The sequence below is a fragment of the Antedon mediterranea genome, chromosome 11 (genome assembly GCF_964355755.1).
Source record: "Antedon mediterranea chromosome 11, ecAntMedi1.1, whole genome shotgun sequence".
NCBI classification, from domain to species: domain Eukaryota; kingdom Metazoa; phylum Echinodermata; class Crinoidea; order Comatulida; family Antedonidae; genus Antedon; species Antedon mediterranea.
Window position 1 is genome coordinate 12,599,106 of NC_092680.1, and position 17,216 is coordinate 12,616,321.

At 34.1% G+C, this 17,216-nt stretch overlaps 1 protein-coding gene across 1 annotated transcript; it reads right to left on the reverse strand.

The window, feature by feature from the left end:
- Positions 1 to 576: 576 nt before the first annotated feature.
- Positions 577 to 2,629, reverse strand: LOC140061982 (uncharacterized). Its single transcript, XM_072108021.1, has 4 exons — positions 2,523 to 2,629; positions 1,839 to 2,354; positions 1,239 to 1,330; positions 577 to 881 (listed from the first exon to the last, which is right to left on the reverse strand). The coding sequence occupies exons 1-4, from the start codon at positions 2,627 to 2,629 to the stop codon at positions 766 to 768; spliced, it is 831 nt and encodes a 276-aa protein (XP_071964122.1). The 3' UTR covers positions 577 to 765.
- Positions 2,630 to 17,216: the final 14,587 nt, after the last annotated feature.

The following is a 17,216-nucleotide window of genomic DNA, read 5'->3' on the forward strand; positions in this document are numbered from 1 at the left end:
AGTAGCATAGAACCTATGTTCTTTGTGTATTAAAGATATCGCCTATATACAATACAAAAAGTTAACAAAAATGTTAGTAAAGTAAAACAAATAGCAGAACAATTACGATTTAGAATATAAAGTAGACATGGTTCCCCACCCCCTCCCCAAAAAAACCATCAAAGATAAAATATAAATTGTTGGTACATTACGTATGCAGTTCTGAAAAGTTTCGAGCAATACATTTTTTTTCGGACGTCCTCGAGTAAAGCAAAACAAATGATACACAAATTATGATTTGGAAGTATTGTAAATACAACTCTGAATAGGCTTTTTTGTAGTTTGCGGTATACAGAAATATGCGCATAGGCTATACGGCAATAAAAAAAAGTGACCAAATTTCGACCCTTTTATTTTTTGACATAACTGGTTACTATGACTATATGTGTATATATGGCAATATTATTGCATAATAATTGAATTTTAAAAAGTCGATATTTTGGCCATTTAAAAAAAAAAACCTGTAGCCTACTATAGTACATAATAATTTAATGTATAACAATTTTCTAAAACCTTACTTTTTTACTTTTACTTTCCTTACCCTTTTTTTTTACTTTTACATAGCGAGTTTCATATATTTTAAACATTTTTAAAAATCAGTTTAGTTTTGGATTCTAGAGCTGGGATGAACAGAGATAAAGAATTGACAACATTTCGTAACTGCATCAACACCCAACATGTCTATTTCGACCAAACAAAATGTTAACAATGTGTATTGTGGACTTCTTATTTTTCATTATGTACTCTACTACCACATCGACGGATGCACCAGAATTCAATAGTCTCAAATATTGCCACAACACTGGCTCCGAAAAACAAACCAAGAGAACCGCCGAAATCACCTGAGGGAATAAGTTGGAAAATCTCTTAAACACATTTAATGTAAATAATAATAGAACTATATGTATGGTGGTCTCAATTATCAAAAATAACATTATGATAAAATAGATTTGTCCACGCATATTGTACACTTATTTGTTTTTATATTACAGTTGCTTTATTTCTGGTTTATAAATTATGGGTATGATGTTAGAGATTGAATGCATGCACTATTAAAATAAATATAATATATATGACCACCACCAAGCCACAACTCCACTATTTTAACTCCACTATATTAACAACATGCGTAAAACACACACAATTCACACATCGAAAAAGACAGAACAACACATTGATCCAGCCAGAGCTTTACTTACATATGAGTGAAAATAACTCGTAGCGTGGTTGGTCTGTCAACTCCTCAACTCTCAGTGTGTCAAAATAAATATTAACTCGACCATAGTTGTTTCTTAAAAAAGAAAATTGTAATGAAAAAATTCATTATTTAATAATCATTGAATATTATAGAAACAGGTTGAAGCAATAATGGTGTTGTAATGTTGGTGGAGTATGATAAGAACTGATGTCACTATTACTACAAGAAATAAGCCGAAAGAAGAGTAATTTGCTGAACAAAATTAACCCAATAACACTTTCATTTGGACACATAGATGGAAAAGACAGTTTTGCAAAAAACAAAAATCGACAGCCCCGGAGACATGGATGTCAAAAAATAACAAATAATTGAAGATCTACTTTGAAGTCGAATGAATAATGGAAATAGAAATGACAGACAGAGATATCGTGTATTAAAAGTACTTAATACAGTTCCACAGAGCCTGCTGACAGCCACAGAATCGGGTGGAATGTCGGAAGCTTGGAAGTTGATTAGAAAGATTTCTGTAGATTTTAGGAAAATGTACACGGATTCTATTTCTAATGTATTCAATCATCTTATGATAACTATACTTTCTTACTGGATGTAGTTCTTGACTATCTCTGAGTTGCTGTTTTGTCCATTTATGACGTCACCAAGGGTTGTTGAGAACAAATCGTAAACATATGTATAGAGATAATCAAACCTTGTATCCAATTCTTCGTGAAATATGTTTTTATAAAAGGTATTGTTTATATTATTATAATGTTTATCAGGTGGCAATGCTTTTTTGACACACATATCTATTTCTTGTTCGAGTTCCTCGACAAAACCGGATTCGATTTGAAATGTTTTATAAACGGATTTGGCTTCAAACATCGAACTGTTATCATGCGGTTCACTTTTTTTCAAAAGATAAATGGTGTTTATCAAATGCCTTGATATGATGTATCTCATGTGTAATTCTAAATTATACAATACGGTGTGAAGACGCCAGCACATGTTGAGCGGTTCTACTGAAGGGTTTGTATTGATTATAAATCGCCACGTGACATTTTTCCAATAATTGACGCAACTGTTAAAATCTTCATCGTATAGTTTGTTTTTCAGTTTTTGGCTTTAAAAAATAGAAGTAAAAAAACTGTTATTCAATCTGGTTTTTCATTTTCCCAAAGAGAATTAATTTTATCAATCGATTTTTAAATTCAAATGTTGATCAATTATACAACTAATCGGTTTTTGATTTATTTATCCCAAACCCTCCAATTGGTATCATATACTTTACCAAACTAACGAGCCCATTGCCTTTGCTATGATCGTCTGGTTTTCTTCAGGTAGTAGTGTATGCAGTGTTTCTCCAATTAATGGTGAGGGAAATGAACTGAACGACATCGACGTTTTGTACACATTAGTAGGGTAGGAAGGAGGGGTTACCGTGCACCCCCATGATGTATTTTTTTAATGTACTTTTTTGTAATCCTGAATATATGTAATTAACATTTTTTTATGTTCCCAAGACGAAATATTGTCCCATGGGGTTTTTTGGGGGCCATTTTGGTGGCCATCTTGGATTTATCAAAATCATAAATATAGACGGTACTTGACAAAGACTGATCATAGAGGTCTGATTTTGGTCTTAAATTGTTCAGAATATGCACATTTCTATGTACTATAATGAAAAGTTTTCGTTCAAAATGGCCGTAAATGCCACTTTTGACCTTTGACCTTGTTTTTACATAAGGGTCATATCTTGGTAACCCCTGTTCATAAAGATTTTATTTTTGTCTTAAATTGTTCAGAATATCCATATTTATATTAGCTTTAATGGAACATGTTTTTTTTAATTTGACGGGAAATATCATTTTTGACCTTTGACATTATTGCATAGCGATTTTCGCAATAATTTAGACTATTTTTGTATTCGACCTATATCTTGACGAGTGATCATAGAGGTTTGATTTTGGTCTTATATTGTTCTGAATATGCACGTTCCTATCTACTATAATAAAACATTTTCATACAAAATGACCGGAAATACGACTTTTGACCTTTGACCTCGTTTTTACATATCTTCGTAACCAATGGTCATAACGATTTTATTTTTGTTTTAAATTGTTCGGAGTATCCATATTTATATAGCTTTAATGAAACATATCTTTGAAATTTGATGGAAAATATCACTTTTGACCTTTGACATTATTTCCACACGAGGGTCATATCTCGGTAACCCCTGGTCATAAAGACTTTATTTTTGTCATAAATTGTTCAGAATATATCTATATTTATATAAGATTTAATGAAACATATTTTTTAAAGTTGGCAGGAAATACAACTTTTGACCTTTTACCTTGTTTCCACCCGAGGGTCATATCTCGGTAACCCCTGGTCATAAAGACTTTATTTTTGTCATAAATTGTTCAGAATATCCATATTTATATAACATTTAATGAAATACAACTTTTGACCTTATTTTCACCTGAGGGTCATATCTCGGTAACAAATTTTTTTTGTCTTAGATTGTTCAAAACATACATATTTCTATCCACTCTAATGAATATTTATTTAAAACAATGATCATAAATGTTACTATCAATTGTCACATTTAACACCTTCCACGACTACTTTTATCCAATAGAATGTGTTTATTGTCCAATTGGAAGAGACAATAACAAAATTAATGTCAACATCTTCATAATCTTAATTTATTTTGGAAACAGTACTGATAGACGGCTACAAAAATACATTCTAATCAAATTCTATTCTTCATTAAATAATGGAAAATTTAGGGAAAGAAAAGGGAATAATTGTATTTTACACGTGGATGGTATTCTTGACATAACACTCGATCTGAGGACAGGTACCTTCCACCCATATACACCAAACCAAACAATACACCATTATATGTACACCGTGAAAGTAATCATCGGCCATCAATTACGCAATATACCACTAGCAATAAATAAACGACTCTCAAACATCTCATCCGATGAAAATTCGTTTAATGCAGCAATACCTCAGTACCAAGAAGCACTTAGAAATAATGGATATGAACATGAGCTACACCTGAACAAGTAACCAAAAAGAAAACCCGAAACAGAAACATCATTTGGTTCAATCCTCCGTACAGCAATAACGTAATTTTTTACATTTAGTGGATGAGTGTTTCTCACAAGGCCATAATCTCCGAAAGAATTTTAATGTTGGCATTGATTGTTGGTGGTATCTACAATATCTAAGGTTACGTATGGTATACTTATGGTAAGGAGGATCTCTAGTCAAACTTTAGAGGGTCAGACAGGGCCAAGGCAGGTTACAGATAGTTTGTAATACGTCATTTGGTATTCCTTACATTACAATGTGCTAAATCATAACATTGGTTGCTGGTGGTATCTACAATATCTAAGCTAGGCTAGTTGGAGGAAGAGGGTCTCTAGTCAAAATTTAGAGGGGTCTGCTAGGGCCAAGGCAGTGTACAGATAGTTCGTAATAGAGGTCATTTGGTATTCCTTACAATGTGCTAAATCATATAACATTGGTTGCTGGTGGTATCTACAATATCTAAGCTAGGCTAGTTGGGAGAAGGGGGTTGTTAGTCGAACTTTAGAGGGGTCTGCCAGGGCCAAGGCAGTGTACAGATAGTCTGTAATAGGTCATTTGGTATTTCTTACAATGTGCTAAATCATATAACATTGGCTGCTGTAGTAGAGCAGTTAACGCCATAAAAATAGCCAAGTTGTGCACTTTATTACCAAAGCATGAAACTTTCCACAAAGTTTCTTTGATGTATATAGATTCAAAATATCTGGGGGTGCCAAGTGTCCAACGTCCGGTATGGCGGCCATCTTGATTTCAAAATGGCCACCATAAATACAAAAAGTGTTCATATCTTGGCAACTATAAACAGTAGAGACTTGATTCTGGTGTTAAATTGTTCACAAACCACATATTTCTATTTGCTCTAATGAAAAGTTTCGTCCAAAAATGACCGGAAATGACGTTTCTTTCAGTTTGACCTTTGACCTCTTATCTGTATATCTCAGTAACTACTGATAATTTTCAATCGATTTTGGTGTCATTTTGTTCAGAATAGAGACATTTATATTTGTAGTAATGAAACATTTTCACATAAAATTACTGGAAATACAATTTATAACCTTTGACATATATAATTATGTGAACATACTGTATGTGGTTTAATTGGTATAAATGCACCTAATTTTTTTACCGAAATAAATGACACGGAATTATTATTCTGAATTTTTAACTTTTGATGTGATAGGATAGGCATAAAGTATGACAGATCACTGAGCTCATCTATGCCGACATGTTTGCTAAACTGTGATGTGTCAATCGTTTTTTCGTTGCATCTAAAAAAATGTACTCCATTTTTATGGTAATGGGCCTTTGCTGTAAACCTTTCATCTGAATCCTTTTCCTCGATTTTCTCTAGTCATTGATTTTTTAGCAAAATCCGAACTAAATCAATTCGTAAAAGACATCTCAATATAATTATTCAAGTAATCCTCAAATTAGTGACATGGACCTACAATATACTGTTCTGTACAAGACCTAGGCATCCACCTGTGAACTTTCACTTTAAAGGTCTTGGTTTCCTAATCATACAAGAAACAATGTCTAATTTAATCAATCAAAGTAGTGGGTCCAGACAAAGAAGGGGGTGTAAGACCATCCACAGACAAAGAAGGGGTTGTAAGACCATCCACATACAAAGAAAGGGGTTTAATACCATCCACAGACAAAGAAGGGGATGTAAGACCATCCACTGACAAAAAAAGGGGTATATGACCATCCACAGACAAAGAAGGGGGCGTAGGACCGTCCACAGACAAAGAAGGGGTGCAAGACCATCCGCTGACAAAGAAAGGGGTATAGGACCACTTACAGACAAAGAAGAGGGTATAAGACCATCCACAGACAAATAAGGGGTGTAGGACCATCCACAGACAAAGAAGGGGAGAAGACCATCCACAGACAAAGAAGGGGATATAAGACCATCCACAGACAAAGAAGGGGGTATAAGACCATTCACAGACAAAGAAGGGGGTGTAAGACCATCCACAGACAAATTAAAGGAGTGCAAGACCATCCATACACAAAGAAAGGGGTGTATAAGACCATCCACATACAAAAAAGGGGTGTAATACCATCAATGGACAAAGAAAGCGGTGTAGGATCACCCACAGGCATAGAAGGGGGTATAAGACCGTCCACAGAAAAAGAAAGAGGTGTAAGACCATCCACAGACAAAGAAGGGGGTGTAGAACCGTCCACAGACAAAGAAGGGGTGTAAGACCATCCACCACTGACACAGAAAGGGGTATAGGACCACTTACAGACAAAGAAGGGGTGTAAGACCATCCACAGACAAAAAAGGAGGTATAGGACCATCGGACCATCCACAGACAAAGAAGGGGATGTAAGACCACCCACAGACAAAGAAGGGGTGTAAGACCATCCACACACAAAGAAAGGGGTTTAATACCATCAACAGTCAAAGAAAGAGGTGTAATACCATCAACAGACACAGAAGGGGGTATAAGACCATCCACAGACAAAGAAAGGGGTATAAGACCGTCCACAGACAAAGAAAGGGGTGTAAAACCATCCACAGACAAAGAAGGGTGCATAAGACTATCCACAGACAAAGAAGGAGGGTTAGGACCATATTAAACGAGGAAGCATACAAAAATAAGATGCAATCAAAATAGGCCTACCACTTGGAAAACAATAAATTGTAGAATAACTGTGGCTTAATTGTTGAAATAGACAGGGTTCTTTGTAAGGTCATTAATAATATATTTATATAAACACGATCATCATACTATTCATTTGACAATCAAATACAGTCTGTCTCGAAAAGAAGCTCATACTATCACCTTTTCGAGGTTTTACGGTATTCAATAACATGTATGTTATTTCCTCTGTCAAACTATTAAAACTTTTAGCGAATCAGAAGGTGCCAGCACAATGTTTACCAATTTTATGTACTATATACAATTTAAGTCCATTAATTATTTAATATAATTACGCCTATCAGGTTAAAGTTCAAAATTAGGTGCACTTTAGACCAACAAAAACCACCTACAGTATATTCACATAATTAAAAATCAATAAATTAATGTCAAAGGTCATAAATTGTATTTCCGGTCATTTTATGTGAAAATGTTTCATTACTACAAATATAAATGTATTTATTCTGAACAAAATGACACCAAAATCGATTGAAAATGACCAGTAGTTACAGAGATATACAAATACGAGGTCAAAGGTCAAACTGTAAGAAACGTCATTTCCGGTCATTTTTGGACGAAACTTTTCATTAGAGCAAATAGAAATATATAGTTTGTGAACAATTTAAGACAAAAATTAATTCTCTAATGTGTATAGTTGCCAAGATATGAACATTTTTTTGTTTTTATGGTGGCCATTTTGAAATCAAGATGGCTGCCATACCGGACGTTGGACACTTGGCACCCCCAGATATTTTGAATCTATATACATCAAAGAAACTTTGTGCCAAGTTTCATGCTTTGGTAATAAAATGCACAGCTCATGTCATTAACTGCTCTACTACTGGTGGTATCTACAATATCTAATCTAGGCCAGTTGTTGGAAGGGGGGTCTCTAGTCGAACTTTAGGGTGTCTGGCACTTGCAGTGCAGCAGACAATTAGTCTGTCGTTACCCATTTAGTATTGTATGAACACAACTTGTTCATTTGGCATTAATTTTGAGTGGTACCTCACTCAGCTATGTTATCCCCATTTGTAGGCCCTCCTTCGGGGGATCTGATGGGCCTATTGCAGAGGACAAAATGTTTGGTGATATGATATTGGTATATAGGATGCAAATGGGCATCCCTTGGTGGTGAAATTAGGTGGTATCTCCCTCATCTAATTGGTGCCGATTTGTTAGCACCTTTCGTGTCCCCCGGTATAGACGCAGCAGGGGGTACCCGGCAGACTTCCATTTACGTTGACTTCAAGTGACCTCCAATCAACACACTTAAATAGTCAGATATTGGTACCTAGCTCATCTAACCAAATGTATCTGGGCTGCCTGTCTACAGCCATTTACTGAGTATTCAGTACAGTAATACAATAAATACTAAGCGGTCAGAAGATGCTACTAATCAATCAATCAATCATTCGATTTATATAGCGCCATTCCAACAGTCATTGCTCATGGTGCTACCAAAAATATCAGAAAATGTGAGTTTTGAGTAGTGACTTTGAAGGTGCTCAATAATGATGTTTGTTTAATGTTCAAAGAGGTGGTTCCAGAACCTACTGTAGGTCCAGCAATACCGAAAGTCCGATCTCCCCAACTATGTTTGCGCCTCTGAATGTCCAGTCGCTTTCTCTTATTGATTGTCAATCATTCTGAGAGGTATTTGAAAGCGCAACTATTTATGCATCGGAGCACCAGCAGGATCTTAAATTGAACACGCAACTCCACTCCAAATACGATCGCCTCGGTCTTTTCATTAAGCTTGAGGAAGTTTAAGCCCATCCATGTCCTAATCTCAGCAGTGCATGCTTCTAAACGTTTTACGGCGGTCAGAAACTCAGTCTGACGGGGATTGACAGAAACATAAATTTGTATATCATGAAGTTGACCAGGAATATGTCCTCTATACATTTGACCATAGAGGGTTAGATGAAGGCACTTCCTCTTATTTGGAAATTTCCTGATGTATGGCGTGCCAAACTGTCATTTAATCACATTAAAACAAGATATCACACTAGTATGAATGAACTACAAGGGCATGATGACAGGACAGTCTGGTCATGCGGTCCTATTCTTTCAGCCCATCTTATTGATCTAGTTGAGAAAACGACCATGGAGTTGAAAGAGTATGAAGATGATGAACAAGAAATTGAATTTGAGGTGGATGATGACTGAAAATCTATTGCAGTAACTTGATAAATGGGTTTTGAATGAGTAGTTTATATAGACCTACATATACATAGTTTTATTTTGAAAACAGAAAAATTCTTACTATAAGAATTCTGTGAAAATTGAGGTCCTCACTCCTGAGGACGATCAAAGCATATTGATCGAAACGTCGAGAAACTTAACAGTTCTTTTCAGAATTAATATACGTGGTGTACCGCAAACTTTAAAAAAATTGAGGTCAATGATTAAATGTGACAATACTAAAATTTATGACCATTTCTTGAAATAAATACTCATTAGAGTGGATAGAAACATGTATGTTTTGAACAATTTAATATAAAAATAAAATCTTTATGACCAAGGGTTACTGAGATATGACCTTCAGGTGTAAACAAGGTCAAATGTCAAAAGTTGTATTTCTGGCCATTTTGTATGAAAATGTTTTATTAAATTGCATATTCTGAACATTAAAAGAATCAACATCAAACCTCTATGACCACTGGTTGTCAAGATATAGAACGAATACAAAAATAGTCTAAATTATTGCGAAAATCGTTATACAATAATGTCAAAGGTCAAAAGTGATATTTTCCATCAAATTTCAAAAATATGTTTCATTAAAGCTAATATAAATATGGATACTCCAAACTATTTAAAACAAAAATAAAATCGTTATGACCATTGGTTACGAAGATATGTAAAAACGAGGTCAAAGGTCAAAAGTCGTATTTCTGGTCATTTTGTATGAAAATGTTTTATTATAGTAGATAGGAACGTGCATTTTCTGAACAATATAAGACCAAAATCAAACCTCTATGATCACTCGTCAAGATATAGGTCGAATACAAAAATAGTCTAAATTATTGCGAAAATCGCTATGCAATAATGTCAAAGGTCAAAAATGATATTTCCCGTCAAATTTAAAAAACATGTTCCATTAAAGCTAATATAAATATGAATATTCTGAACAATTTAAGACAAAAATAAAATCTTTATGAACAGGGGTTACCAAGATATGACCCTTATGTAAAAACAAGGTCAAAGGTCAAAAGTGGCATTTACGGCCATTTTGAACGAAAACTTTTCATTATAGTACATAGAAATGTGCATATTCTGAACAATTAATTTAAGACCAAAATCAGACCTCTATGATCAGTCTTTGTCAAGTACCGTCTATATTTATGATTTTGATAAATCCAAGATGGCCACCAAAATGGCCCCCAAAAAACCCCATGGGACAATATTTCGTCTTGGGAACATCAAAAAATGTTAATTACATATATTCAGGATTACAAAAATGTACATTAAAAAAATACATCATGGGGGTGCACGGTGACCCCTCCTTCCTACTAGACTACATCTTCAGAGCATTCCGTTGGACAGTCACAAATACTACGTCTCATAGATTTAAACTTCACTGTGGTAGACAAAAATGTAACTTTCAGTAAGCGCATTAATATTAATAGTATAATTAGTATAATATTATATATAATAGTATATTAGTATTACTTACTGTAGGTGGATGTATAACACTCAGTTAGTTGCTTTGGTGAACAAAATGAAACGTTGGTTTCTAGAGCGAAGGAAGAAATGTTAAATTTCAAAATTTTTAAATGGCATACTAATTAAATAGTTATAGAGCGACGAAGCACACGTGCACATACTCTAGGTTCTAGACCGTGATTTGAATTAGTATTAGCAAAAACATAAATATGTTGGTACGTATGGCGTTTCATTTGTATAATAATTGTACTCAATCATGTAGTTTTCAGACAAAAATCGAAACGCCGACAGTGCGCATGATCTAACGTTCCAGATCGTCTTACTCACCTTTTGGTAAATAAAACGTTACACATAAGCAATTGTTGGCCATGTATTTTGATTCACATTCTACGAGGCATTTATTTCGTGTGTATGGTCCACTCAGGAATGAAAGATCACCATCTTCGATGCAATTACCGTATGGACGTGGTAGACTAACAACCTGTAATGTGGCCATGATTTCAAATTGGTTTTTTTTCAAGACAAAAACAAATCCAGTAATTTGTATTATTTGTACCACCAAGATGTTCATGAGCCCGGATTTAAAAAACTTATTTGAACAAAAGATGAAATTTCTATAGAGAAAATTAATCAATACAGAAAACGTTTCAGGAAGAATGAGATAATTGATAAATACTGTATGAATGAATAATGATGCGCTAACAATGTTTGTTTATAGTGAGAATTATAACGATGGTAAAAATGTCGAAAAACATGTTGATAAATTATAAAGATGAGAATGATGTTGATCGGATATTGTCTAACTAATACATACTGTTGATTTTCGAAGTGTGATCTGGGTCTCTGTACCTATCGACACATCCATCCCCGACGCCAGCACGTTCGGCCGGTCATCTTTATTCGCCACAGCAATTCGAAATCCGATACTTTCCCGAGGTGATGAGTAGTATTCAAATGAATCAGCATACAGAATCAAATTTAACCCATAAAAATTACCTACAAATATTATTGTATTAGTATTAATTAATTAACTAATTAATCTATTTAGGGTCTATAAATTGTTGAACAATTTGTACTATTGTTATAAAATATGTTACACTTTACATGCGTAAATGCGAATGATGTACAAAACTGACTATGGAAAGTATGAAAATTAAAAAATAGTATATCAACTGACATATACGTGAGCAGAGCCAAAAACTAACGTTTGAAAAGTTGTCGAATGAAATGTTATCACATGAAATCACGAACAAGCGAACGGTGTGTAATACTGGCCAATCGAAAGTAGGTGATTGAAATGCAACCACTTTAACTCAAGAAAATACGTTCGGTGCGAAAAATCGCCGTTTGGAAAGTCGATGCTTCAAATATCATGGTTTGAACACGAACAAGCGAACGGTGTGTAATACTGGCCAATCGAAAGTAAGTGATTGAAATGCAACCACTTTAACTCAAGAAAATACGTTCGGTGCGAAAAATCGCTGTTTGGAAAGTCGATGCTTCAAATATCATGGTTTGAACTCACGAACGGGCGTATCGTGTGCAAAACAGTTGTTTAAACTGTTGAACAGACGAACGGTGTATAAAACAGGCAATGTATTAGAATTATAATTCGATGAACTATAATTAAGATGCTTTGTTTGAAATATTCATGAACAACATGAAATGTTGATAAATGAGTTGGCTAATATATACTTGTATTAACGTTATAGTGGGGAACCTATATAGATTTTAATGCTCAAGTTGAGTTCTTGGCAGTTTTGGAATCCTTGGGACCAGCATAATTCATTGCAACTGGGGGCCAATTTTTCCCGACCCTATTTTGGCCGCCATCTTGGATTTCAAAATGGCCCCCATTTTTTACTCAAAACTCCTATTTTAAACCACGTACGAACGTAATTTGTGTGATAAATCTTACAATAGTATGATAAATCAATCCAATGGTACAATTTATAATAATAGCATATGGCAGCCATATTGAATTCCAAGATGGCCGCCATTAAAAACGTATATAATGTATGCATTTTATAGTCAGGGTCCTCGTGTATTTCCGTAGGATTTTAATGCCCAAAGTGAGATTTCACTTCTTTAATATGGTGGTAGGATACCAAAAATGCTAGGTAACCAATTTTCACGATCCCGTAACCATGGTAACAGCCCCAAGATCAAAATGGCGCCCAATCTCCGTATCCCTTTGGTCTATGAACAAGATATTGGTATCAAAATACTCGGAGCGTATATATTTATATTCATTGTAATGGAACATTTTTACGAAATGTAATAGGAAATGGTATTTTTCTGCACTATTGACCTTTGACCTTGACTTGCATTGTATCTAAAAAACGGCTGGTCATTGAAATTTAAAAATGGTCTCAAATTGCTGAGACCATACATATTTATATTTATTATAATGCAACATTTTGTTAGAAAATGACCGGAAGTAAAGTTATTGACGGAAATACATGAGGACCCTGACTATAAAATGCATACATTATATACGTTTTTAATGGCGGCCATCTTGGATTTCAATATGGCTGCCATATGCTATGATTATAAATTTTACCATTGGACTGATTTATCATAATATTGTAAGATTTATCACACAAATTACGTTCGTACGTGGTTTAAAATAGGAGCTACTATCAGTTTTGAGTAAAAAATGGGGGCCATTTTGAAATCCAAGATGGCGGCCAAAATAGGGTCGGGAAAAATTGGCCCCCTGTTGCAATGAATTCTGCTGATCCCAAGGATTCCAAAACTGCCAAGAACTCAACTTGAGCATTAAAATCTCACGGAATTACATTAGGTTCCCCACTATTAGATTAATTCAATTATTGCTGCCTGAGCTCAACATTCTTTAGATGGTTTGTGTTATGGGTAGTTTGTTCGGCGTATTGTCGTTTGGGCTAGTGGTAGATGGTCACACATTGTATTGGATGGTGTAGATACTATGTGAATTGGATGGTTTGAATTTTGTACGAATTAATTATTGGTGGATGGTATGTATTATGTATTTTTGGCGGGTTTGGCTTTCCATAATAACCATCTGTTTATGTATATTAACAAAGATTGTCTCATTGTATACAGTCGGAGAGCCGCGTTGGGAAATATGACCGTTATCGCGAAATTTTCGACTTCGCATGACGTCATTAATTTTAGAAGCCCTCTCTCGGCACAGAGGCATCAACGTTTCGCGCGAAAACATTAGCATAAAGTATACGTCATTTTATAGCTGTTTAATAAACATTAATAGGCGAAAAATTAACCATATATGGTAAGATCAGTTCCTTATATGTTTAAGATGTCGCAGGTCACCTAATTTTCGGAATAATTTGTTGGATTTGTTGTCAGTGACAGTTTCTTTCCAAAGTTCGTGTGCAGCCGTCAAAGCTGAAGTTTTCTAACTTGTGTTTGTTTACAAATTTTCCATTAGTGGGATTTGCATCCCATACAGTGAATTACCAAAAAATCGGCGTATATGGATAGAGTAAGTATCAATAGTCTGTTTTACGTTAAAATTGGCTTGAAACCCTATTTAAGCTTCCTACAGCGAACATTTTAAAAAAGGTCCTCATTTCACATAATTGTTACGTCTCGCGGCACTAGTTCCGTCGTGTGTTGGTTGTGGTTGTTGCAGGTGTGGTTGTGCACGACCTGGTGGATCGTTGTCGTAATATCGGCCTAGGCTTAGCCTTAGTAACATGTTGATAATTAAAATACTTTAGTTACAATTTAATATTATTAAAGTTTCGTTAATCCTATACTCTATATTGAAGATGCGTTGGGAAGGTTTTAAAAAGATAATTAAGCCAATCGCAGCCTGACATATAGTTAAATATCCTCATTATTGGCAACTGATGGGTACAATTTATTTACTGTATTAATAATTATACAATAAATATACAGACACAAGGAAGTTTTGTGTTTAGTGCTTTTTTATGGTAGGCCTACAGTACAGTCATATTTTATCTGAATATGTTTTCAGGTTGTGGAATAATTATATAATTATACAGTATTTAAGAAAATGTTTTCGTCATAGTGACAATTATTTAAATAGTTCTTTACATTTCAGCTATTCATTTTCATTTCAGGTTTTTTGTTGGTATCAAGATTTTCTACCTCGTTCTTCAATATGAGGTTGGACGGTGGAAGCTGTAAAGTGGTTTTCTCGATTTCAATATCATTGCTGATAGTTTTTCATTTTATTCGCTAATATAACATATACATTTATATTCATTTAAGTTGTAGAAGTGTTTCAGATCAGTAAATTTTTATAAAGATATAAATTAAGTTGCAATTGATTGATTGATTTACTTTATTAACCAGAGTCGCACAGATGCATACAATATAAACATAAAACAATCATAAAATCAGTACAACAGTAAGACTCAAGTAAAAATGATATCTCAAAAAGTACATATGGTGGCATATTTTATATTTACAGTATTAGGCCTAGCTAGTTTGTTATGTCTGATGAACAAGGTGCTATTAAAAGTTTTTATATACAGTAGTATTTACTATTTGTATCAGTACAGTAATTGTTTGAAAGGTTGTATTTTTTCACATTCTGTATATGTATACATAAAAAGAAAAAATGTATTGCTTGTGTGAAATGTAAGTTGTATCTAATAAAGTAATAGAATATTTCTGTATACAAGTGTGACATTTACTGCCAGATATTGATATACTGATAAGTACCAACCAATTAACAATACTCAAGTAAATGATGGGCTAATAATTATCTTTTTTAAAAACATGACCATATAAAAATACATGGTTGAGTCTCTCAAACAAAAGATGCCTGATTTTATAAATAACATTCCCCACCATATTTATATATAAATTGAAAATGGGTTATCTTTTGGCACTTTGTTTTTCAATTTATTGTTTTTTAACAGTTTTTGTAATTTTTTCTGGGCCTAGGTTCTTCTTCAGGCTTCTTCTTGCTTGGTATATGAGCTGGGATAGACCTACCAGCCTAGATTATGGAATACCCAGATTATGTCTACTTCTACTCCAGCTACTATAGGCCCTACTATAACACAAACTACTATCAGAATTACCTAGCCTAACTAGGCCTAGAAAATACTATTTTTAGGCATAGCTAGGCTAGAAGTTAAGTAAGTAATTATAGTAGCTAGTCTAAGTAGGCCTTTCCTAGCTCAGAAACCAAATAGAACAATAATCGGGCAGCAGATTGAAACCTTAGGCCTGTGACGCAGTACGCCTGCATGAACAACCGGATTAAACAGGGACACGATTCGGTCCGGGTCGATTCGTACCAGCTTCGTAAAACGTAAACAAAGTTTCAAAATGGCGGTTTTTCGATCGTAACTGAACAGAAATGTAGTAGGTTTGGTTTGATTAGTGGGAGTTGCATCCCAAGAAAGCTTAAAATTAGATTTTTATTTTAATAGATAGCTTAATAGTTTATCTTGAAAGGATTTTAAATTCGCTTTGAAACCTTATCTAGAAAATATGAAATTTAATGATTTTTTACCATCATTTAAAAAAAAATATAAATAAAAAAGTTTATACACAAAATAATGATATTTCTCGAAACAAAAAAACTGTGGAATTTAGATCACAGTTTTTATCATTATTTACGCTTGCAGTTCAACTATTGAAATACGTTTATTGATTTCATTTAATATCAAAATTATACAATTTTCAAAGTGTACTAAAATAGCAAAAATTCCAACATTTTCCACGAAGCGCGCCCTCACAATGAATGAAATCAGTGATGCGTTACCAACGCGGCTTTCCGACTGTATATTTTAGACCAAAAATAGAATGAAAATGTTGCTACTGTACAATACTATTATTAATTATGTTTATATTTTAAGTTATAGTTTCTTTTGTTTAATAATTGTATTTCTCTTAATTTGTTATTTAAAAAAAAATATTTTTCAGTATATTATATAATACGTTTCCAAAAATGTATATTGTATTCATAATTAATAAAGACAAACGTATGGAACGCCGTTCATCTGATCGAAGTTGTGTAACGACGTTCCAGCATCAACTGATTATCATTGACAATGCTGTGGCTATCTCGATAGATCTGATAATTTATTTATCAAAACAATAAAGTAAAACCAGTCAGAAAGAAAGTGCCGAGCTTTCGGATAAAACACTCATCAGGACTTTCAAGTCACACAATCGTCATAAATTATAACTTGGTTAGGACTTACAGTTTAAGCATGCTTTCGATACGATGTCCACTTTCTTGAATAAAGTCTTTTATATCACCTCCTCTAGGAAACTCGTCGTCGGCCGTTGATGCCGTGTAACCTTCGTAATTCATCACTTTCTTCTCAAAATCGGGTACCAATCCAATCGCTGGAAAGAGTTCTTTTAGATACCAATGTCCGTACTCGTAAAATCTGCCAACGCCTCCGAAATCTGTATATAATTTCGTGTTTCTGTGCGAATAACAGATATCTTATTTATTAACAACAGTAGAACATAGAGACCGAGCAGTTGCATAACATAAATAGTAGAGTTTACAGTAAGATAAGATAATACTATTTATAAACCGCACATATCCACAAAGT